This window comes from Lolium perenne, chromosome 5 (assembly GCF_019359855.2).
Source record: "Lolium perenne isolate Kyuss_39 chromosome 5, Kyuss_2.0, whole genome shotgun sequence".
NCBI lineage: Eukaryota > Viridiplantae > Streptophyta > Magnoliopsida > Poales > Poaceae > Lolium > Lolium perenne.
In genome coordinates this window covers 228,626,752-228,650,988 of record NC_067248.2, presented here as the reverse complement: position 1 = coordinate 228,650,988, position 24,237 = coordinate 228,626,752, and the positions used below count along the sequence as shown (strand labels likewise).

The 24,237-nt window shown below is 50.1% G+C and overlaps 1 protein-coding gene and 1 pseudogene across 2 annotated transcripts; one reads left to right on the top strand and one right to left on the bottom strand.

Moving 5' to 3' along the window:
• Positions 1-23,544, top strand: LOC127302166 (chaperone protein dnaJ 10-like). Of its 2 annotated transcripts, XM_051332568.2 has the most exons (10): positions 1-317; positions 416-475; positions 9,634-9,716; positions 9,999-10,158; positions 10,707-10,836; positions 11,123-11,281; positions 11,393-11,571; positions 11,685-11,765; positions 23,138-23,243; positions 23,310-23,544. In XM_051332568.2, exons 1-9 carry the CDS (start codon positions 231-233, stop codon positions 23,228-23,230), a joined length of 1,032 nt encoding a protein of 343 aa, XP_051188528.1. In that variant the 5' UTR covers positions 1-230; the 3' UTR covers positions 23,231-23,243; positions 23,310-23,544. The 2 variants fall into 2 exon arrangements, with proteins under 2 accessions (XP_051188528.1, XP_051188527.2); XM_051332567.2 differs by lacking the exons at positions 23,138-23,243; positions 23,310-23,544 and adding an exon at positions 11,862-12,057.
• Positions 6,642-8,010, bottom strand: LOC139831374 (uncharacterized; annotated as a pseudogene).
• Positions 23,545-24,237: the final 693 nt, after the last annotated feature.

The following is a 24,237-nucleotide window of genomic DNA, read 5'->3' as shown; positions in this document are numbered from 1 at the left end:
GCAGGAGCCAAAAAAGAAACTAGTAAGCCAATTATTCCCGCTTTATATATGATCGGGCGGGCGGAGGATCCCCACCGCCAGACCACCGTACCGCACCGCCCGCCAGCTTTCGTCTCGCCACCACGCACCGCCGCCGGGCGGAGTAGACTGGCCGTGCGAGGAGAACCCGGGGCCCTCCGGTCGTGCTAGCGTGAGATCCGGCGTCTGGTTTCGGGGCGGCGGTCGGTTCGATGGTGCGGGAGACGGGGTACTACGACGTGCTGGGGGTGATCCCGTCGGCCACCGAGGCCGAGATCAAGAAGGCCTACTACGTCAAGGTGAATTCCTCGCGCGCTCACGCGCCTTCCACCCCGCTTGATCGCTCTGGCGAATTTCGTGTTGATTTGAGGAGCTCATTACGGTTGCCTTATTGCAGGCGAGGCAGGTCCATCCCGACAAGAACCCCACTGACCCCCTCGCGGCCCAGATCTTCCAGGCAAGTGTTCCCTCTGCTCTGCTCCTTTTCTGTTTTCCTACCACGATAACTTCTGCAGAGTGCCAACCACATCAGAGTATGTCTAACAGTCCTCTTAAAACCCGCCCACCCCGTAAAATTCCGGTGGGATGCGGGGCAGACGCAGTTTGGGCTGTCTAGCAAGCCCCGTATTCGGGCCGGCCCGTTTCGGCGGAATACGGGGCCCAGGATATCTGTACCGCTGCCCCCTACTTATACCGGGCGAAGGTGCGAGTGAGGGGTTAACCCCTCACTCGCAACCCTAGCTCTGCCGTGCGCCGCCGCCTCCCCAGTTAGCTCCGGCGAGAAATCCCGCGCGCCCTAGCTCCGCATTTCAACCGCCGGTCAGCATGTACGCACGCCGAAGCAGTACCGCGTCGCTGGTGAGCGGATCAAAGCGATCCCGCTCGCCGGACACCGTCGAGGAGGCGCGGCGCCGCCAATGTAAGCGCTCCGCCGCGGGGAGTCGCCGTGCGGCATGCCGGTACGCCGGCGCGCTTTACGTGCCGTCGTCGCTCCGTGAGTTCGCCGTGGGCGGGCGCTGGTACAAGGAGGATCCGCCGCTCAAGCCGATGAGCGGCCCCGACTTCAACAAGTGGTGCGCCGAGTGGGAGCGCAACCGCCGGGCGAAGGCGGCATGGGACGCGCGCATCAGGAGCACCAGCGGCGGAGGAGCTCCGCTCGCCGGCGAGGAGGAAGAGGAGGAGGAAGATCCCCTCTTCTTGAAGGTGGCGGCCATCGCCGCCGTGAAGGAGGCGCAGGCGCGGGAGGCGGAGGCGGACGCGTACATCGTCGACCTCTCCGACTAGAAGTCGCGATCCATAGCATCGCGCAATTTTGTATGTATATATGTTGATCCTTATGTATGATCAACAATCTATGAACTATGAATATGAACAAGTTTCTCGGGGTTTTAAATTTACGAATTTACGGGATGAAATACGGGGTCTGCTAGACGGAACGATCAATCTAGGAGCACTTTTTTTATACGGGGCGAAATACTCGCGTTTTACGGGGCGGTAAAATAAGGGGCCTGTTAGACATGCTCTCGGTATGACGCAAAACTCATCATACTGATGTAAGCCTGTAACTGTCACGAATAGTGCTGCTCACTGCTGATCAAGAAATTGCCACATCAGTCAATACTAGTGTTAGCTGTAGATGTACGTACGTAGGGGGCCATCGTGTGTATTCCTACTGCTCTTGAGCAAAATGTGCATTTCTGTATCTGACGAGTGTTTAGTTGTATATATGAATGCAGTGTGGTAGCATCTGTACCTCTCAATATTTCTTTGTTGCTTCCCTGCTTCTAGCAATCAAAACGGCTCACTAGGGAAGTCCTTGAGTCACCATAATTGCCGCCCCTATCAGAAGTATAGGGAGGGACATACCAAAGCATCTGTTGTGCGAGTGCTAACAGGCATCCATGTTGCAACCTCGCTGAATACGAATAGATGCTGCACCGAGACCTGTTGTATATTGCCATGGTATTGAAATTACTCTGCTAGTCTAAGAACCCTAAAAATTGATATTGTAAGTAATGTGTGGCGTCAAGATGACTGAAGTGCTCTCTGTAACCCATCATCCAAGTGATTCATTGTCAAAAATTGGACTTGCATTAACTGAGCATATGCACCTTGTTCCCAACAAGAGGCATTGAAGAAATACACAAAGCATAATCTAGTCTCTCCCTAAATGATCATGGCAGCAGTTGTGCCTAAAATAACAAGGCTCTAATGGCATCTTGCTCCTCTGTACACCATGAATCATTCTGGACTGGCACAAAGATGAGACTAATTGCTTTGCATAATCGCTGAAGCATGTGAAAGTAATGTCCGGCAATCAGCTGATTCCTGTGTCCCCCTTGTAACTAATCGCTCTCAACCATGGGCTTGTATCTCATGTACTATTAGCATCTTGCTGTTATTTTACAAACCTTACCCTTTTCTCTATTGACTTCAGAGTAATATGCATAGGTTACATGGGCCATCTTGGGCCTTGGGCTAGACTAGACTATTTGGGTTAAATACAACTTATACACATGTTCCAACACCCCCTTTCATACTCAAGGTGCATCTGAGACATTGAGTTTGAGAACATGAAGCTTATGATGTTCTTTTGTTTGAGCTTTTGTGAAGAAATATGCAAGTTGAAGCTCTGACGGAACATATTCCAGGTGAATGGTTGATTGTTGGCAATGAGAAGATGTGAAGAAAGCATCCACACCAATATGTTTGGTTAACTCATGCTTGATAGGGTCATTTGCAATCTGGATGGCAGCAGTGCTATCACAAAGAATGGTAGTGGGTGCATCACATGGGACACCAAGATCAGCCAACAGCCAACGAAGCTAAATGATTTCTGCTGTGGTGGTAGAGAGTGCTCTTAGTTCAGCCTCAACACTAGACCGTGATATTGCATTTTGTTTCTTCGACTTCCATGCAATAGGAGATGTGCCTAGAAAAAGACAATAACCCGTAACAGAGGAACGGTCATCAGGATTACTCGCCCAAGTGGTCATATGAGCAACTGGCGCAAATGTTTCATCATAATCTCTCCCATGAGTCTGTTGAAAACCTCTAGCAACAAGTCTGGCCTTATAGCGGTCCACTGAACCATCTGACCTGGTTTTGACTTTATACACCCATTTACAAGTGATAGTGACTGATTGAGGAGGTAAAGGTACCATATCCCATGTAAGTGTAGCCTCGAGAGCAGCAAGCTCCTTAGACATGGCCAACTGCCACTCGGGCACCATGGCTGCCTCCTGATAAGACTTAGGCTCACAGGCTGCCCCAACACGAAATTCATTTCTATATCTGTTTGGAAGCTCAAGAGAGGAGCGATCACGAAGGGCATACCTGTTTGTTTGAGAGGAATCATCAGTGCAAGGTTCAGTGGTACTGGTCAGATGAGTAGATGATGAAGGAATAGGCGACTGAATATCAGATGAAACTCTTGTTTGACGACTATAATATAAAGGAAAAGGCTCAATATGACGTGGGGCTGGTGGAACAGAAGAGGAATGAGTGGATTGTGAATCAATTGGGGAATGACAAACTGGTGAGGAAGGTGTGTCTTGTTGTGGTTGATCAGAGACTGACTCATCCGAACTGAAGATCGGTGGAAGAGAAAGAAAAGAGGTGGACTCTAAAGAAGTGGAGGACGACGAGGGAGCAGAAGAGTTAAAGAAGAAGGGATGATCATCATTAAAAGTGACATCACGAGAGAAATGAATACGACGAACAGAAGGATCATATCAACGACACCCCTTGTGTTCAAGACTATATCCAAGAAAAACACACTGGACAGATTGAGCAATCAACTTGGTACGCTCACAAGGTGCTAATAAAACATAACATGTACATCCAAAGACACGAAGGTGGCCATATGTAGGTGGTGAACCAAACAAAACCTCACCAGGACACTTGCCCTGAAGACGAGAAGAAGGTTGTATGTTTATGAGATACACAACTATGGAAATAGCTTCACCCCAGAAATGAGTAGGGACAAAAGAAGAAACGCCATTTTGAGCATGAGCACCAGGACAAGACAACTGGGGAAGGGTACCCTCGGAAGCAAGAAACTCAAGAAAGGATGCAAAGAGGTACTCCCCCTTGAGTCAGAGCGAAAAACATGAATAACACTTGAAAATTGAGTATGAACCATGTGTGCAAAAGCCTGATATATAGAATTCAACTAGGAACAATGTTTCATAAAATAAACCCAAGTATATCGAGAGTAATCATCAACAAATATGACATAATGTTTGTGACCACCTTTTGAAACGAAAGGAGAAGGACCCCATATACACCAGAGTGCATGCTGGCGTGCAGTTGACGTGGGAGTTAGAAATCTCTGTGGTGTAATTTTCCTTCACGTCCCCGGCAACGGCGCTAGAAAAAGAGCTTGATAACGCGTGAAGCACACGTCCGTTGGGAACCCCAAGAGGAAGGTGTGATGCGTACAGCAGCAAGTTTTCCCTTAGTAAGAAACCAAGGTTATCGAACCAGTAGGAGATGAAGGCCACGTGAAGGTTGTTGGTGGAGGAGTGTAGTGCGGTGCAACACCAGGGATTCCGGCGCCAACGTGGAACCTGCACAACACAATCAAAATACTTTGCCCCAACTTAACAGTGAGGTTGTCAATCTCACCGGCTTGCTATAAACAAAGGATTAAATGTATGGTGTGGAAAATGATGTTTGTTTGCAATGAGCAGCAGAGAAAAATGATTGCAGTAAATTGTATTCAAATGTAAAAGAATGGACCGGGGTCCACAGTTCACTAGTGGTGTCTCTCCAATAAGAAATAGCATGTTGGGTGAATAAATTACAGTTGGGCAATTGACAAATAGAGTGGGCATAACAATGCACATACATATCATGATGATTAATATGAGATTTACTCAGCGCATTACGACAAATTACATAGACCGCTATCCAGCATGCATCTATGCCTAAAAAGTCCACCTTCAGGTTAGCATCCGCACCCCTTCCAGTATTAAGTTGCAAACAACAGACAATTTCACTAAGTATGGTGCGTAATGTAATCAACACAAATATCCTTAGACAAAGCATTGATGTTTTATCCCTAGTGGCAACAGTACATCCACAACCTTAGAACTTTCTGTCACTGTCCCAGATTCAATGGAGGCATGAACCCACTATCGAGTATAAATACTCCCTCTTGGAGTCACAAGTATCAACTTGGCCAGAGCCTCTACTATCAACGGAGAACATGCAAGATCATAAACAACACATATATGATAGATTGATAATCAACTTGACATAGTATTCCATATTCATCGGATCCCAACAAACACAACATGTAGCATTACAAATAGATGACCTTGATCATGATAGGCAGCTCACAAGATCTAACATGATAGCACAATTAGGAGAAGACAACCATCTAGCTAATGCTATGGACCCATAGTCCAAGGATGAACTACTCACACATCAGTCCGGAGGCGATCATGGTGATGTAGAGTCCTCCGGGTGATGATTCCCCTCTCCGGCAGGGTGCCGGAGGCGATCTCCTGAATCCCCCGAGATGGGATTGGCGGCGGCGTCTCTGGAACTTTTTTCGTATCGTGGCTCTCGGTAATAGGGTTTTCGCGACGGAGAGTATAAGTAAGGCGGAAGGGCAGAGTCGGAGGAGGCACGGGGGCCCCACACCATAGGGCGGCGCGGCCCCCCCTTGGCCACGCGGCCCTGTGGTGTCGGCGCCTCGTGGCCCCACTTCGTATCCTCTTCGGTCTTCTGGAAGCTCCGTGGAAAAATAAGACACTGGGCGTTTGTTTCGTCCAATTCCGAGAATATTTCCTGTGTAGGATTTCTGAAACCAAAAACAGCACAAAACAGGAACTGGCGCTTCGGCATCTTGTCAATAGGTTAGTGCCGGAAAATGCATATAAATGATATAAAGTGTGTATAAAACATGTGCGTATTGTCATAAAACTAGCATGGAACATAAGAAATTATAGATACGTTTGAGAAGTATCAGTGCACTAAATCGAAAGGACCGCTAGAATAGGTAGTGCTAGAGGGATAAGGAAGTTGTATCTGTTTCCCTAGATTACAACCCTTACAACGGAAAACGGCATCCACAGGAACACGGCCCAAAACACCTTGCCCAATAAGACCAGAAAACGAGAACCACATAGATGACCTAAACGATGATGCCACTGGGCGAAAGAGAACGGAGAGGTGGATCTTGACGTTGAGGAAGAGGGAGCAGATGATGCGAAAGCTGAAGAAGATGAAGGTGTCAAGCTCGTAGAGGGGCGTAGATCCACTAAGGCGATGGCCAGTACCAATGATCCTCTTGCTCTGAAGATCCTGCACATGACATGAGGTTTTGCTAAAACTAACAAAGTTGTCCATATCAGTAATTTGACCAACAAACAAGAAACTCATGGATAATTCAGGAACAAAGGAAATATCAGGAATTGAAAACTTGGATGTGCAAAGAGAGCCCTGATGAGTAACATAACAAGGTGTACCATCAGCGGTAGGCACCATCCTTCACTGGCTGACATGACACAAGCTGGGAATGATCAGAGGTGACATGAAAAGATGCTCCTGAATCAAGCACCCAAGGCTGAGTAACACGAGAAGCAGACGGAGAGGCAGCTGACACGGATGCACTCATTCCTGGTTGTGGTTGTGGTTCACCTATCACAATAGGAAGACCTCCTAGTAGGGGGATGACGCTGCTGCTGCTGTTGAGGAGGAAACTTCCTTTGGTACTCAGTCAATAACTCTGGGTGTAGGACAAAACAGCTATCAACTGTGTGTCCAGACTTCTTGCATTGGGTAATATTTTAACTCTGGGTGTAGGACAAAGCAACTATCAATTGTGTGTTTAGACTTCTTACATTGAGTAAAAAAATTTCGCGTAGAACCTCTAAAGGAGCCCCAAGGAGTAGCAAGAACACTGGTGTGAGTCATTGGACCAGTGGATGAGGTAAGGGAGCGAAGACATGTCTCCTCAACAATTAAGGTAGCAAGCGCCTCATCCAAAGAAGGAGGTGCAGGACGACCAAGAAGCTGAGTTGTGTTGTTCTCAAATTCCCGCCTAAGCCTCATCACAAACTGAAACATGAAAGATTGAGCCTAATAATTCTCCTTCGCCACACAAGACTCACAACCAGAACGACTCTTTGGAGTCATTAACATAAGCTGACTAGTGATTCGAGTAAAAGCTTCATAATACTCCTCTATGGACGAGTCATGCTGCTGAAGATTTTGCAAATTTTGCAATAAGGAGTAGTGAAGTGCCCCACTTGGCCGAAGATATCGCTGCTCCAAATACTTCCATATTTCTTTTGCAGTGATATGATGCTCAAGACTCATCCGCAGCGACGGAGCAACATTAAGGATTAAGGCACCCATGACCTTAGAATCTGTTTTCCTCCAAGCCTTTTTCATGGCCTCATCCTCCTTAAAATCTGGAGGATCATCAGTCAAATGGTCATCAAATCCAGCAGTCCTCACATCAGTTCTCACTGAGAATGCCCACTCTCTGTAATTTGGGCCATCAAACTTGATGTCAATAGAAAAGATAGATCCGTCCTTGGCCATTTTAACAAGCTAGCAAGAAATCCCTTGCAACAACTACTGAGCAGAATACAGGGCACTAGCAGCTTCAACCACTGGCAGAGTAGTAGAGAGAACAAGCAACTATAGAGAGTAAAACTAACACTGAAAGCAAGTGATGAACGGGCAGACTAGCGGATTTCAGCAGCTCCTTGCAGAAACAAACAGCTGGAGCAGCAATAGGATGAACAAGCACAACAAACCTGGTCCGATCTGGATTCACACAGGATGAAGATGACAGCAGCAGCAGTGAGTCCAACCTGGACGCAGCGAGCATCACGACGGGAGACGGCACAAGCCCTACTTGAGCTCGTGCGAAGACGACGGGAGCAGCCGCCGGCGAGTTGCCAACGGTGGCGGCTGGAGCTAGGTCACGAGCAACCTTGGCTCTGATACCATGTTATTTTACCAACCTTACCCTTTTCTCTATTGACTTCAGAGAAATATACATAGGTTAAATGGGCCATCTTGGGCCTTGGTCTAGACTAGACTATTTGGGCTAAATACAACTTATACACATGTTCTAACACTTGCAAGCCAGTATAATACAATATCGAGTTACTTTTGCAATGTGTTGAGCATTGTTGAAGACTGAAGTAGTGCTACTTTGCAGTGGATCTTGTCACTCTTAAATACTTACTATGACTTCTTAAAAAAGTTATTTCTTTATATTGTATGGTGTAAGGGTATTTTACCCTTATCCATTATTTTGGTAACTATGACACCGTGCTAGTGTATTTGGTCTAATACATGTCTACAAGATGATTCTCAGTTATTAGCCAAAGAGGTTTAATGGTGTAACAATGGAACAAGATGGCAATGGGAGACCCCCCACTTCGACGAAAAATCAACAAGGTTTTCCCAGTGCCTGGCCGGTCCCAGACCCGGTCAGACCGGCCCTGGCACCGGACAGCCCGGCGGCAACCGGATCCAGCGTGTGTGCCATCCGGGCAGAATCCAGTAAAGGCTGGGCGTTCACCCGGTCAGCGTCCGGTCGCCAGCCCGGTTTGGACCGGCCCATCCGGTCCAGGACCCGGTTGGACCGGGTTACAGACCGACCATCCCCGGCGCCCAACCGGAGTTTGCACTTGTGCCATCCGGGCATGATCCAGTAAGCTCAGAAGCTCGTCCGGTCAAGACCCGGTCCCAGCTCCGGTTGAAACCGGCCGACCCGGTCACAGACCCGGTCGGACCGGCCTGTGCGCCGGCCAGTCCGGCGCCAAATCCGGTCGACCGGGTTCCTCGAGGAAATTGATGATGTGGCAAGTTGCAACGGCCAGTTTTCGAAGAGCACTATAAATACCCCTTCTCCTACCTTGGAAGGGTTAGGCAACATACTACAAGCTGTTCTTGAGCTCTCTCTCTCTTACTCCATTATTAGAAACACCAAAAGCCTCCGATCTCCCTCCTCCTCCACCCAAACTCAAATCCCTCCGGGGAATCACTAGAGGAGGACCCGATCTACTGTTCTACCAAGCCAAATCTCATTCCCCCTTGTATTCATCGAGAAGCTTGCTTCCTAGGGTTCCTTGGAAACCCTAGGTGGGCAAGAGGAGTTCGGAAGCATCCGGGCTGTGGATTTGCTCCGGGCAAGATTGTGAAGGTTTGGAGGCTACCTCAAAGTCTACCACAAGTGAGTGAGCTATTCCTTCGTGGGATAGGCTCCGGAGAATAGGGTGAGCCTTCGTGGCGTGGGGAATCCTTCGTGGGACCTCCACCCCTCCAAACGTGACGTACCTTGTTGCAAAGCAAGGGGAACACGGGAATACATCCTCGTCTCCGCGTGCTATCGGTTATCTCTAACCGAACTCCTTACTTGTGATTTGAACTGCCTGAGAGAGCCTTCGTGCTCGAGATAGTTGTATCTTCATATAGGTTGCTTCACCTAGTTTGCATTAGGCTCACCTTTATATTCCGCAAAGCCTAGTATTGCAAAGAAAGGATTAAAATCTGTAGAAACCTATTCACCCCCCCCCCCCCCCCCTCTAGGTTTACCATCTCTATACTTTCAATTGGTCACCAGAGTTATTGTGATTGCAGGAGCTCGGCGAGGCGTACCAAGTACTCAGTGACCCCGCACAGCGTCAAACATACGACTCATATGGGAAATCTGGTATTTCAACGTAAGTATGATTGAAAAAATACTTATTGTGAACTTTTTGGACTAATTTTCAAAAAAAGGTATTCTTCGTGGATATATATTTTTTCGAGCAAATGGCAGGAGCACTTTTTTATTAGATAGAAGGAGAAACTTTATGTACAAGAACCTGCGTTTTTGTTATTTGTGTAGTGGTTTAGTTGACTGCCCCTAGATATATTGTTTGACAATGTAAATGGTGATAGCGTGCTGCCGAAACTTATCAGATGATTATCTTCTTACTGGTTTCCTATTATCATTTATACAGGGAAACAATGATTGATCCGGCAGCTATTTTTGTTATGCTATTTGGTAGTGAGATTTTTGAGGATTACATTGGTGAACTGGCGATGGCATCCATGGCCTCACTCGATATTTTTGGTGAAGATGAACAGATTGATGAAAGGAAGTTGCAAGACAAAATGCGTGTATGTCTTTGTTAACAAAAAATAGTGTATGAACATGAGCTGTTTTTAGCTTCAAACTATACACTGTTCAACCAAGTCATGATGCATACCTATATTCCAGTGAGAACAATATTTAACACTACGCTCTGCTACACTAGAAGCCATAATGCCTCTGGAAAGCCTTCAAACCCAAGAAATTATTTTCTATTGTTCTTGTTTCGCTGGTTCGTTACACTTCTCATGTTAGTATCAAATATTGCATAACGTATTGTTCTTTCTGCATGATATTTCTTATGTGGAATATTATTGTTCATACTTCTCAGCCTCCACAGTACTCCGCTGCTTCTAGCATACACACGGAGTCACTTAGTGTTTGCAATAGCAATTAGATGAAATTAGGGGCTGATGGCTTAATTGCTAGATTACAACTAAACATTCTTTATGTCGTTATTGTAATAAAAAAGACTAACTAAGATACATGTTCGTTTTCAGTGCTGCATTTTTTTTAATTACTAAGTGGTACCATGTTGTTCTTGCTGTCATACTTAAGCTCTTAACAACTACTGCAGACTGTACAAAGGGAAAGGGGGGAAAAACTAGCAGAAAAACTGAAGAATAGATTGAACGTTTATGTTCAAGGAAACAAACATGAATTTATCCAGATTGCTGAGGCTGAGGTGTCGAGACTTTCTGATGCAGGTGCGCATCCATGACAATCCTCTCATCACTCTGAAAGGCTTATCACAAAATTTTCTCACTTGCTCACTGCTCTATACTTTTATCTATTTTTCCTTTGATTTTTTTTTCACAACCTCGGGTTGTCTTTTCTGCTTTTTTCCCAACTAAGTAGCTCTGGAACTGTTTGATCATTTTGTTGGTGTATATTACCTATATGAATCAAACTTTGAGATTCCCTTCTTTCTCTATGTTCATAAACCTGACTTTGATCAGCTGAATGTTCTTTTCTGGTTTTCATGTCCTGCAGCATATGGGGTTTATATGCTGAGTACTATTGGTTACATGTATTCAAGACAAGCTGCCAAGGAGCTTGGAATAAAAGCTATCCTTTTGAGGGTTCCGTTTATAGCTGAATGCTTTCGAAACAAAGGTCATTTTATTAAATCCCAAGTGACAGCTGCAACAGGTAAATCTTATTTTATTATTTGTCCTATTGAATAACTAATGTTTGTTTTGCTACATGCTATGCTAGTTTACCAATTAAGGTTTGTATTTTGGTTTGATTTTTTCTCTGCAGGTGCAATAGCTCTTATGCAGTTGCAGGAAGACTTAAAGAAGCATCTTAGTGCGGAATGTAATTACACCGAGGAGGATCTTGAAGCTTACATGAAGAGTCATAAAAGTGTTATGGTTGATTCGTTGTTGAAGCTTATTGTTGCTGATATAGAGGCAACCCTGTCACGTGTCTGCCAAATGGTCCGTCCTCATATCCTGACTCCCTTAAACTATTCTGGCACGTCTGTTTTTGTGTTCATCTTACATATTATCATAAGTTGTAGCACTGGATTTAAATATTCTACCATTATCAGGTGCTTCAAGATAGCAGTGTTAGGAGGGAGGAACTGAGAGCTCGAGCTAAAGGATTGAAAACTTTAGGCAAAATATTCCAGGTATCATTCTTCATAAATTTATTCATTATTTGTTGGTTTTGACATGTAAGTTGTCTGGTGATCTTCTTGGAGTTAAGTTGGGTTATTCTGTCACAGCGTGTTAAGCTCAACGTTGAAGGGGAAGCACCAACAGTGCCGAATACGATAAATAATTTTGATGATAATGTTGGTATCTCTCCTGATTCATCACCCGAAATTCTCAGGGGGCAGCCATTTTTAAACAGAAGGCACGAAAGCCCAGCTTTAAATTAATAAAGCATACGGCCGATGATACAACGATGCTGCAAGCAGCTTACAACACCACGCACACCCCAAGCACAAAGAAGATAAGAAACAAGCCCAGCTTGAGGTAGACAAAGACCTCCAGACTCGGAGCCTAGCTGAAAGCTGACGACAACAGAGGAACGGCCAGACGCCATTGAAGCCAGCACCAAGTGAGCATCTTCCAGTGACTTAGGTAGAGTACCAACCTCCTTCCTCGCCGAAGAGGGTCCCTACCCTCTCGCCCTGGATCGAGAGCGCCGAACCGTCAAACGAGGAGCTGCTCACCCTTGAACAAGGAGGTTGTACCGACCCGGAGACCAACACATGGGGAATGCGTCACAAAGCCCTTCTCGCAGCGACGAGCACACCACAGCCGCCACTGCACGAACAAGACCAACCGAGACGGAGGGAAAGCTAGAGGCAGACACAGCTCACAAGGATGCAGGGGAGCCAAGCGCAGACAACTAGCGCCTCCAGCAGCAGCACCCCAGCCACAGAACCCACCACGCCCGGCATCACTCACCAGCAACCACCGCCCCCAGACGGCGCCTCCAAGGAGGGTACGACGCCCATGGCGCCGCCGCCGTCCAATCTGAAGGATTATGAGCATTCGCCCGGAACGGTGGTGGGGGTGGGTGGTTTGGGACCTCTGCAGCGCCTCCAGGAAGGTGAGCGGCGCCAAAGGAGTCGTCGCCGCAGTGGTCAAAGACCAAGAATTTCTTCCGGCCCCAAAGCACCCCACCAGCTCCCACACAACGTCTACTCCGGCGCCAAGGACGCCAAAAGTGAGACCTGCGGGGAGGAGAGAGCCAAAATCGAGGGAACCGACCTTCCAGATCTGGCGCGAGACGGCCGCAGCCGCCGGCGCAAAGCCTGCACCCACCGAAGAACTGCCGCCCGCACAGCCAGATCCCCGGGCCACCGCATCCGCGGACGCCGCCGACCGCGCGGTCGACGGCGCCTCACCTCACGAGGCCGCCGCCTCGCCGCCCGAAGCCTCTACGACAAGCGCAGAGGGGAAGAGCCCCCACCCAGGAAGGAAGGCCGCCGCCACCAGACGCCTCGCACACCTCCGGCCGCGCCGGAGCCCGGCCCTCGGCCCAGGAGACGCCCGACGACCCCACCCGGCGCGGAGATCCCCCAGCCAGGAACCGCGCGGGTGGCCAGGAGCTCAGATCCCCGCCGCCCCCTTCACCGGCGTCGTGGCCTTAGGCCGGCGACGTCTCTGGGGCGACGAGGGGAAGGGGAGACGGAGGGGAGGGGTGGCGGCGGCGGGCTAGGGTTTGCCTCCTCGGTCGCCTAGGGGGCGACGCGAGGAGGGCGAAACGTTTTTTTTTTTCAACACCTCTAGGGGGCAGCCATTCGATGCAAACCCACCGTATATCAGGTGCCTACCATCTTCCGAAAACATTATTGTGACATCTGTAGCCTAAAATGCAAGCTTTTATACACGGTTGTTTTCTAAAGTATCATTAGATAAAAACTTCAAAAGCTGAATCCACTTTTTTTTTTTGCTTTGTCTATGGGTGCATAATTCTTTTAGCCTATGGCCCATTGCGCAAAATAGTCATGGTTTTTCTTCTATTCCTTAAAGGAAAATGATTGTGTTCCCCCGGGGGATGAAGCGTTTCCATCCTCCGTCTTGGCTGCGCGCCGCGTGTCTCGCTGGGCCCACCGTTTCTCACGCGCACCTTCCTCCTCCACTCGTTCGTTCCAGGGAGTCAATCCCTTTTCTCTCTCCAGCTCGCTGCCGCACTACCAAACCGCCGCCGCTGGCTGGCGACCCATGGTCGGCCGCCGCGACCAGCACCGCCTTCCTCGCCCGCGCGGACTGCCCCCAACCTTTCGCGCGCCACCGGCCCGTAGTCGAGCGCCGCCGCCGCCACTGGCTGGTCGCCGCCGCCGCAGCCGATCGGCTGCGTCGACGCAGAGGGCCGCGCCACGGAGCTGCGGCCTCTTGCGCTGTCGTGGCCGCACACGCAGGCCTTCCACCTCGCCTGGCTCTCCCTCTTCGCCTGCTTCTCGCCGCCTTCGCCGCGCCGCCCATCCTCCCTGCGCTGCGCCCGGCACTCGTGCTCGCTCCGTCCGCCGCCTCCGCCGCCGCCGTCGCCTCCCTCGCCGCCGCGCTCGTCGGGCGCCTCGCCATGGGCCCCGCCTGCGACCTCCTCGGCCCGCGCCGCGCGTCCGGGGTCGCCAGCCTCGTCTGCGCGCTCGCCCTCGCGCTGGCCGCCGTGTACGCGTCCTCGCCCGCGGGCTTCGTTGCGCTCCGCTTCTGCGCGGGGCTCTCGCTCTCCAACTTCGTCGCCAACCAGCACTGGATGTCCCGCATCTTCGCGCCCTCCGCCGTCGGCCTCGCCAACCCCGCCGTCCAGATCAGTGCTAGATGGAGGCGAAATCAGTGCTAGAATATAAAGCATATTTTTCGCGAATTTTTGGGAGTTTGCTGCCTTAGGCCTCGGAGGTTGCTACCAGCGAAGGCAGGCTTTGCTACCTGACGTTGCTACTGGCGGAAGCCGGGTTTTGCTACCACGGAGGTCGTTTCTGCTACATTAGGTGTCAGGTGTTGCTGTCTTGGTCGGAAAGTTTTGCTGAATTAGTATTTTTTTTTGCTACACTTTTTATGTGGTTTTGCTACCATTGTACAATACGGGGTCTCCGGCGATGTCTCTGGCGACTTTTCGTCGATATCTGTTTTTGCTACAATAGTATAATTTTTTTGCTACGAGCTCGCCGGCGAGGTCTCCGGCGAATCTCCGGCGAGCTCAGCCTTTTTATTTGATTTCGTGGCTGAACCTTTTTTTGCTACAATGTAGCAAAAGCGGGTTATTTTTTTGCTGCCGGAAGGTATTTTTTTGCTGCATCCGGTAACAGCAGATCTGACCGTACAAGATAGCCGATCCAACAGCTGGGGACCCGTGGACTGGGAAATCAAATCCCCCGGGGGACGCCCAGCACTGTCCGAACGCTGAGGCTTGCAGTAATATATTGTATATGAAATGTTCCTTCCTAGTTTATTTAATATGTGTGTAGTTGTGTAGTGTTGTATAGCATGCGTGCGTGGCGAAAATACCGATTGGAACCTAGCAAGCGGCAGGCAACTGACAGCATGTGTATTTCTAGCACGTATATGATATGTATGCCTGGTCACTGTCGCGTATTTGCATTAAATCTTCTGCCCAGGTTCCTCCTTCCTTCCCACCGCTTCCTAAGGGCATCTCTAACGGAGCGACGCATTTAATTGTCCGCGAGTGTTTGTTTGTGTCGTCCCGTGGTCCGTGGAAGGCGAAAATGACCGTTTTTGTCCGCGCGTCCGTTTTTGTCTGGGGTGAATCTAGCAGGCGACGCATTTTTTTCTACTTGTTTTTTTTCCTCTTCTCCATTTAAACATAGTTCCAAACATTACATATTGGAACATAGTTTTACACAAACTAATACATAATTGGGAACATGGTTTACACAAACTAATACATAGTTTGAACCATGGTTGACACAAATAAAAACATTGTAAAAAAGGAAAGTCAGTAGTGTTGGTTCCGTATGTTCGCTGCCAAGAAAGAACACTCTCGGGCACTCTCAGTCACCCAAACTGGAAAATCTAGCTAGTGACGGTATCCCTGTTGGTTTTTTCGAGGAAGAACAACCAAAAACCTTCACTGCTGGCTTCAACTGGCCCGTAGCCATATTCGCTGCAAAGAAAGAACACTCTAAGTTTTAACTATTGGTGTCCGAGCCGGATTCGCCGGTGTGGTAGTGCCTGCGGCAGACTGTGTCGTCGAACACCTTGACGAACATCTCGCCGTCCCCCTCGTAGAGGAAGGTGAGCTGGCAGCCGGTCTCGAGCGCGAGGTCGCGGGCGAACTTGTACCACCCCGTGTGTAGGTACATCTTGCCCTGCCCGTCAAACAAGACCTCGACAGTCCACCGGCAGCAGTTGCAGCTGGCCTCCCGTAGCTGCAAGTGTGCCGGCTCGACGCCATCGACGAACCCGGTGAACTTGTTCGGGAGCCGCTTGATGTTGAGTGGTCCGTCGTCGATGCGGAGGAGGAACTCGAAGCAGCGGTCCTCCTGCGAAGACGAGGAGGGCGCAAGCGACAGTGACCGTGGGGCCGTAGCTGCTCCACCAAGGTGGCCCCTGCCCTGGCCCCGGGGGCACCCAGGCCCGCGGCCTCGACCGCCTCACCGGCCACCAGGACCCGGCATGGACTTCGTCGTGGGCCTGGCTGCGTCGCAGGAAGAGCTAGGCGACGCTACTGTGGAGCTTGTGGCGGCTAGGTTTTGTTTGGAGGAGTGGATGAGGAAGAAGAGCGCGCGCCCTCTTTATATAGGCCGGAGGCAAGCGACGGCCGCGGGATGCGTGGCGTCGCCATTACTGCATTGGCGGAGGTGGCCGGCGGCCGCTCGGCAGGCAAGGCATCGCCATTAACATGGCGCAGACTGCCGAAGCGACGCCTCGGCGCCAGTCGCTGGCGCGCCTGAGAAGAAGCATCGACGCAGGGTCGCTGCCAGGCGGGCCCGACGAAACGTCCGCCAGACGCGAGCGGACACTTTGCGCGTCTGCGCAACGTCCGCAGAGACGCATCCGAGGCGCATATTTGGTCCAGGTTTACGTCGCCGCGGACGGCCCGGTCACTTTGCGTCACCCCACTGGAGGTGGTACCAGACGCATTTTTCCGCCCGACGGATGCAAACGGTCGCTCAACGTCGTTTGTGTCGCCCCGTTGGAGATGCCCTAATCAATCGCGATCCTCCGCCCGCCGCATCCCCTCTTCCTCCTCGCCGTCCTCAAGCAGGTCACCCGCCACGCGTCCTCGAGCTCACTAGCCCCACGCGCCTTGGATCTCACTGGCCCTGCGCACCCTCGTTCCTCCTGTAGATCGATGCTCACCGCCCCCGCTCCCATCACCCGTTCCCGCCCCCGAGCTCCAGCGAGCCTCCTAGCCGACGGTGATGCCCACCACGGTGTTGCGGGCTAGCTTGACGACGACGCCAACACGGCCGCGCTCGTCGTCACGCTCCGGTCGTGTAAGGACAGCAGCGCTAAGGGCGTCCAACCCGGCGGTGCTCGAGGTCGCCGATGACGCGGACCCGGCCGCGCTCGTCGTCGCGCTTCGGTCGTCCAACGAGAGCAGCGCTCGACGCCGACCCGGCCGCGTCAGGTGAGGCTCCCGCTTCTTTCTCATCTTGTCATGTCCGGGTCCTGGGTTCTAGCTGGTTTTTCCCTGCCCATGATGGATCTCTCTTGGTGGTTTAGCCTTTTTTAAAACATAAGGTCCTTGGCTCGGCTTTATATATAAAGTGTAAGGGTATTTTACCCTTATCCATTATTTTGGTAACAATGACATTGTGCTAGAGTTTTTGGCCTAATACATGTTTGTAAGGATAATCCCAGGTATTAGCCAAAGAGGCATAAATGGTGTATCAAAGGAACAAGAAGGCTAAAGGAGACCCCCCCCCCCCCATTTCGACAACAATCAAAAAGGGGTCTCCAGCAGGAATCCGGTCAGAGACCCGGTTGGACCGGACCGTGCGCCGGCTGGCTCCGGCCTGCCGCCCGGTTGACCGGGCGCACGGCCGGGCGCTCCGGCACCGACCGGCTCCTGCGCTGATGCCAACCGGGCGACCTACTGGAAGACACGAAGTGCCCCCCAGTCAGGGTCCGGTCTGCTGCCCGGTTTGGACCGGCGGGTCCGGTCCCTGGCCCGGTCTGACCGTGCTCTGGACCGGGCGCCCCGGCGCCGACCGGGCTCTGCGCTGACTGCAACCGGATGGAGTACTGCGCGACATTTCGAGGGTCCGGTCGTGGTCCGGCCTACCGCCCGGTTTGGACCGGCGGGTCCGGTCCCTGGTCCGGTCCGACCGGCCCCTGCACCGGACACTCCGGTCTGTGGTTCGGTTGACCGGGATTCTCGGGAGAAAGCTGATGTGTCAAGTGAGCAATGGCCATATTTCAAGTGACACTATAAATAGCCCTTCTCCTACCTCTAAAAGCTTAGGCACTACACTACAAGCTGTTCTTGAGTTCTCTCTCTCATACTCCATTGCTAGAAACACCAAAAGCCTCAGATCTCCCTCCTCCTCCACCCAAACTCAAATCCATCCTGGGAAACGATAGAGGAGGACCCGATCTACTGTTCTACCAAGCCAAATCTCATTCCCCCTTGTATTCATCAAGAAGCTTGCTCTCTAGGGTTCCTTGGAAACCCTAGGTGGGCAAGAGTGGTCCGGAAGCATCCGGGCTGTGGATTTGCTCCTGACAAGATTGTGAAGGTTTGGAGGCTACCTCAAAGTCTACCACAAGTGAGTGAGCTATTCCTTCGTGGGATAGGCTCCGGAGAATAGGGTGAGCCTTCGTGGCATGGGGAATCCTTCGTGGGACCTCCACCCCTCCAAACGTAACGTACCTTCGTGCAAAGGAAGGGAACACGGGAATACATCCTCGTCTCCGCGTGCTATCGGTTATCTCTAACCGAACTCCTTACTTCTGATTTAACTGCCTGTGAGAGCCTTCGTGCTCGAGTTAGTTGTATCCTCATATAGGTTGTTTTACCTAGTTTGCATTAGGCTCACCTTTATATTCCGCAAAGCCTAATATTGCAAAGAAAGAATTAAAATCTGTAGAAACCTATTCACCCCCCTCTAGGTTTACCATCTCTGAACTTTCATAAAGCCCTCATGGGAACCACAAAAGTAGCGATACAACACAACAAAGAACCAGTCTGGTACCTCCATACAAACCCAACAAGTTTGGAACCAATATAATACTCAAATACAAACAAGAGTAGCTAATATAGTGGAAATAAACCAGGTAAGACAACACAGACTCCTCGCTCCAGCATCCACCAGGACGTCGACAGCGTCAGTGTCCACCGACCCGTATCCGCGACTGCAGCCTCCTAACCTCGTCCGGTGCCACGTCCAGAAGTGGTCGGTCCCTCAGTCTGACCAGAACCCTCCAGTTCTGCATATAGATAGACATTTTTAAGATGGCGTCAACCGGGTTGGAGATCAAGGATCCTTCTATAGCTAGCTTGTTGTGTATGTTCCAGAGCGCCCAGCACTGTGCGGCGAAGGTGAACCAAGCTATCCTACAAAGTCGACCCGACATGCCATTAGCGATGGCAACAAAGTCCGCAGCCCCTTCTGGGTTCCACGAACAGGATAGGAGTTCCCTAATTCATGTCCACATAAATTTGACGATGTGGAAAGTGAAGAAGATATGGTCGTAGGTCTCCCACTCGCCACATAGGGCACAACTCCCATTCGCTGGCCCGTGCCTTTTCATCAGTTGATCTCCGGAGGGGAGTCTACCCTGATAAGTTTCCAGAGGAAGACTTTAATCTTTGGCGGCACCCTGGTATGCCAAACCTCCTTAAAGTGGGTAACCGCCCCCCATGGGACAACTTGTTGTACATCGAGCTGGTGGAGTAATCCCCTAATGGCTCCAAAGTCCATCTAACCACATCATCACCAACGGAGGAGGGAGTGAGGACAATTTTTTTGCAGAGGTTCTCCCATTCAACCCTCTCTGCCAGGCCAAAGGTGCGCCGGAATCGAATTCTCTAGCCATCGTTAGTCCTAACTCCTTGAACTGTGGTGAAGTGGTTGTCGCAGCATGCAAACAGCCGTGGAAAGGTGAAACAGAGGGGCCCCGCGCCCGTCCACCAGTCCAGCCAGAAATAGGTCCGCCACCCGTTGTGGACCTTGTGTTTCGCTTCCATTTTGAAGTACCACTTGATCTTCTGAATGGCGTTCCAGAATTGCGATCCTTTGGTGGGTACCGTCGGGGAGAATAGGTCTTGATCCCCCAGGTACTTGGCCCTCAGAAGGTCTGCCCAGAGGCCTTCCTCATTCTGGTAGATCTTCCAAATCCACTTTAACATTAAGGCAATGTTCATGAACTTGGTGTTGAGGATTCCCAACCCTCTGAACTCCCTTGGATTGCACACCGAGGCCCAATCCACCATATGGTACTTACGCTTGGGTCCCCTCCCTCCCAAAAGAAGCGAGGCTGTTGTTTGTCCATCACCGCATGGGTAGTGTCATGCAAGAGATAGATTCCCATAGCAAACATCGGAAGGCTCGAAAGACAAGAATTGGTGAGCTCAAGCCTTCCAGCGAAAGTTAAGAACAAACCCTGGCAAGGCTCAACCCTGTGGCCCACCTTCTCAGTGAGGAAGTTCCAGTCCGCGACTGAGAGGGGGCGATAACTGACAGGGATACCAAGGTAGTGCATCGGCAAGCTCTCTAGCTTGCAGTTTAGAGCGTCAGCAACCTTTCGACACTCTAGGTCAGTGACCCCAGTCACCACCACTTCACTCTTAGCAAAGTTGATCTTAAGTCCCGATATATTCTCAAAGCAGAGAAGGAGAAGCTTAAGGTTAGCCAACCCAATATCAGTGGGGTCAAGCAGAATCAAGGTGTCATCCGCATACTGAAGGTGGGTGATCCTTCCCGGGACCAGGTGGGGCACAACTCCCCTGAGGTGCCCAGACTCGGTAGCCCTGGCGATGATAGCCGCCAGAGAGTCAACCATGAAGGCGAACAGGACTGGGGATAGAGGGTCCCCTTCCCTTACACCCCGAGCATTCCCGAAGTTCTCCCCAATGACCACATTCACATTCTGCAATCTGGCCACCCAAGACTAGCTGCATCAAACAGCGCACGATCATGGGAGAGAAACCCTTTCTCAGCAGAACCTCTCTCAGGATGTCCCAGCTAACCTGATCGAAAGCTTTCTCGAAGTCAAGCTTGAGGAGGAGACCCTTGAAATTCTTGACCCTCAAATCATGGGCAATCTCATGGAGGGCAAGGACACCCTCGTGAAGGCATCTACCCTTGATAAAAGAAGATTGGCTACGGTCGGTGGTCCAATGTGCTACGGGAGCTAGATGAGATGCATAAGACTTTGCGATGAATTTAAAGATAACGTTGATAAGATCTATGGGCCTAAACTGCTTGATGGTATCCGCTCCCTGGACTTTCGGAATAAGAGAGATGACTCCAAAGTTTAGGCGCGATGTCAACCCTCCCTAGGGCAAAGTCATTGAGGATCCGGAGGATAGGATCTTTGAGAATTTCCCACAATTTCTTAAAGAATAGAACCGGTAAGCCATCCGGACCCGGGGCCGAGTCTGGTTTCATGCCCGCAAGCACCTCATCCAGCTCCTCAGGAGTGAACGTAAGCTCAAGTGTCCGGTTCTTCTCCTCGGAGATCCTCTTATCCGCCAGCCAAAGGTCCTTCTACAGGGAGAAAGCCCTTTCCTCCCCCTCGGCGCCCATAAGGCCCTGTTAGAATTGGTAAACGTGTCCCATCATCTCATGTTCGTTAGATATCTCCCCGTTATCAATAACCATTCGGGGGGATCAGACACTTCCTGCGCCTCCCGTTGGTGAAGGCATGGAAGAAAGTAGTGCAGGAGTCCCCTTTAAGGGTCCATTGAAGCCTGCTACATTGTCGCCAGTATTCTTCCTCCACGCCATCTAGCTGCACAATCCGATCCTCAAGGAAGTAGTGGAGGGCCCATCCCTCCTCATCAAGCCCAGAGGAGTCAGCGATCTAGTCCAGCTCTTTAATTTGGCAAAGGATGTTGTCCCGGGCCTCCCGTCTTTGTTTGCCTAAATTAGCCCCCCGCCCTCGGAGGTGTTGGCGAAGGCACCGCGCAATGCATTGTCGGAGGTCAATGCTGCACCGATGAGGCCCCCGCTGCTGGATGTAGAAGATCAACTTATCCTTCACCATATGTTCAAAGCCAACCACCCTAAGCCACCAGGACTGGAAGAAAAATCTCGCGGGCCGACGAATCCCCTGTTCATCGTCATCCAGGAGGAGAGGGTTGTGATCGGAGCCCACCCGCGTGACCGCCGTGAGAGAGCACATCGGGAAGAGCGTTTCCCGCGAAGGGGAGACGAAGACCCTATCTAGGACCGAGCGGATAGGAGAGAGTTTCTTGTTCGTCCATGTGAACCTGGCCCCGGTTGTGTTGAGCTCCCGAAGGGATAAGGAAGCAATGGCATCGTTAAATTGACGCACCCTTGGCCAATTGATATTGCAATTGTTCTTGTCCTCCGATCCTATAATGAGGTTGAAGTCGCCCCCCACGACAAGGGGGTATCTACAGTTCTCAACCTCGAAAGCCAGTTCCTCCAAGAACTCCCTAGTTCTGGAGTGGTCAGCCGGGCCATACACAAGAATTCAGGTCCATTTGACCCCGCGGCTGCGGTGGTAAAGGTCGGCACTGATGAAGAACCTCTCTTTCCACCAGATCCCCACCTCGAAGCAGTCATCCCGGGACCCTAGAAGCATCCCCCGGATTGTCCTGCGGCCGGCACCCAGTTCCAGCAAAACTGACCGCCACACTCAAGGCTTCGAAGTTCCGCGGCAGAGAAGTCCTATCTAACTGTCTCTTGAATGCCTAGGATGTCGATCTTATCGCGCTGAGGTTCGACGCCCTTGTCCCCCAAACCCCCTGAGGTTATAAATCAAGGCTCTCATTTGTTAGAGCGTTTCTTGTACTGTCTCTTGGAGACAGCAAGCACAGGAGCCTTTGCACACTTCCACCTTGGGGGGAGCGCAGAGGACCGGACCCTTCACAGGCCACCGCGGATCCCGCAGGCACCAGCCCAAGTGACTCCGGGGCCTGTTTAGTCGCTTTTGCAGATTTCTGTGTCTGCCTGGTTCTTGGAGAGACGCAATTTTTCCTTGGTTCCTGCCCCAGATGGATGTTGTTTTCTTGTTCAATGGAAATTGGGCATCTGAATGTGCTCTGCTCTCGAATGCTCTATGAAATTAAGATCGAACTTAGCTGGAAACAGAGGAGGTTTAAGTTAGTTATTAGTTTGTAGGTTGGATGTCCACGTTGAAATGGTCCGGCTGAGTCGAATTCTCGCAGCAACGGAAATGTAAATGGCAGTGTCACAGAGCTCAGTTCTTTCTTTACTAGGAGAGTCTAGCTACTGCATTATCAGTATCGGGTTATTGTTGTTTATGGAAAATCAATTTGACCCTTTTGCGTTTTTTATTCAGGAGAACGCCGGCCTTTCTCTAAGCTTATGTGTTAAATCATCGTGCTTTCACGTTACTAATTGTTCCTCGTATGTTTTGAACGCAGGATCCTGCCTTTGGACGGTTGAACTGTCTGAAAACACTGTCAAATGTTTGTGGAAGGATGCTGCTGATCAGGTGTATATGTGGGAAATTTTGAGAACAGAATCAGGGTGAGGCCCCTCCCTGTGCGTTTTTTTTTTGGTTTGGATCATGTGCTTATCAAATCGGTGCAGCAGGGATTCATCTCACCTTTTGTGCTAAAAAGTAATCGATGGCTTGCAAGTTTTAATCCTGAGCATGTTCAGTTCCTCCATCGCTCAGCTCAACTATGAAATGATGTATCTACCCGGTCCAGACTTCAGATCTGGAAATCATTTTTTTAGCACAAACTTGATTTTGTAAACAGATGTCTCAAATATCAATGGTGTATGCTATCATTTGTTGATATAATTTATGATTTTGTAATTTTTACTATCTGCATCATTGATTGGAAAATTGTGTTTGAATCTTTGTGTTCCATGACGGATCTTTCCACATCTGCGCCCCCAATTGTTCATTTTGACAATTTTCCATCAATGATTAATTGGGAAAACTATCAATGGATCTTTCCATATTTTAAAAATAATGTTCCAAAAATATTTTTACAATAGAAAACCATAAGTACAAAATTTCCATTTTGGATTAGTATTCTACGAGCTAAAAGTTAATCTTACAAATCCGAATTGCTTCCAAATGGAGTAATCAGTAGGAAAATTGTGTTTTAAGAGTTCCTCCAATGGAAAAATATCCAAAATATTCGTTCCTATCATGCTAATTGTTACTTAATTATGTACTAAGTAAGGCTTAATTTTCTGCCGCTGCATTCGATGGCAATAACAGGAGGAAAAAGCACGACAGCATGCATGCACATTAAAACTACTATATGACTTTTCTTGGCCATGTGTGTGTAAGGAGTAGTAATGATCCTGCACCTTGTACCGCATGTCCGCATGTATGGGCGTCGCCGTATGTACAAGCATCTGTATATATCTTACCAAATCGCTGGAAAACACCGTATAAGATAACTGCTATATTACATGCTAATGGCCGCGCATGCATGGGCGGACGCGATGTCGACCTCGCGCGTTGCATGAATCCAAGGAGACAAAACATTGACTATTAACA

Excerpts from the sequence above, each read along its gene's own strand:
- LOC127302166 (XM_051332567.2), top strand. The coding sequence starts at position 231 with ATGGTGCGGGAGACGGGGTACTACGACGTGCTGGGGGTGATCCCGTCG. Across the intron at positions 10,159-10,706 it reads AGTTGCAAGACAAAATGCGT|ACTGTACAAAGGGAAAGGGG; the intron begins GTATGTCTTTGT and ends CAACTACTGCAG. Across the intron at positions 11,572-11,684 it reads TGTCACGTGTCTGCCAAATG|GTGCTTCAAGATAGCAGTGT; the intron begins GTCCGTCCTCAT and ends TACCATTATCAG.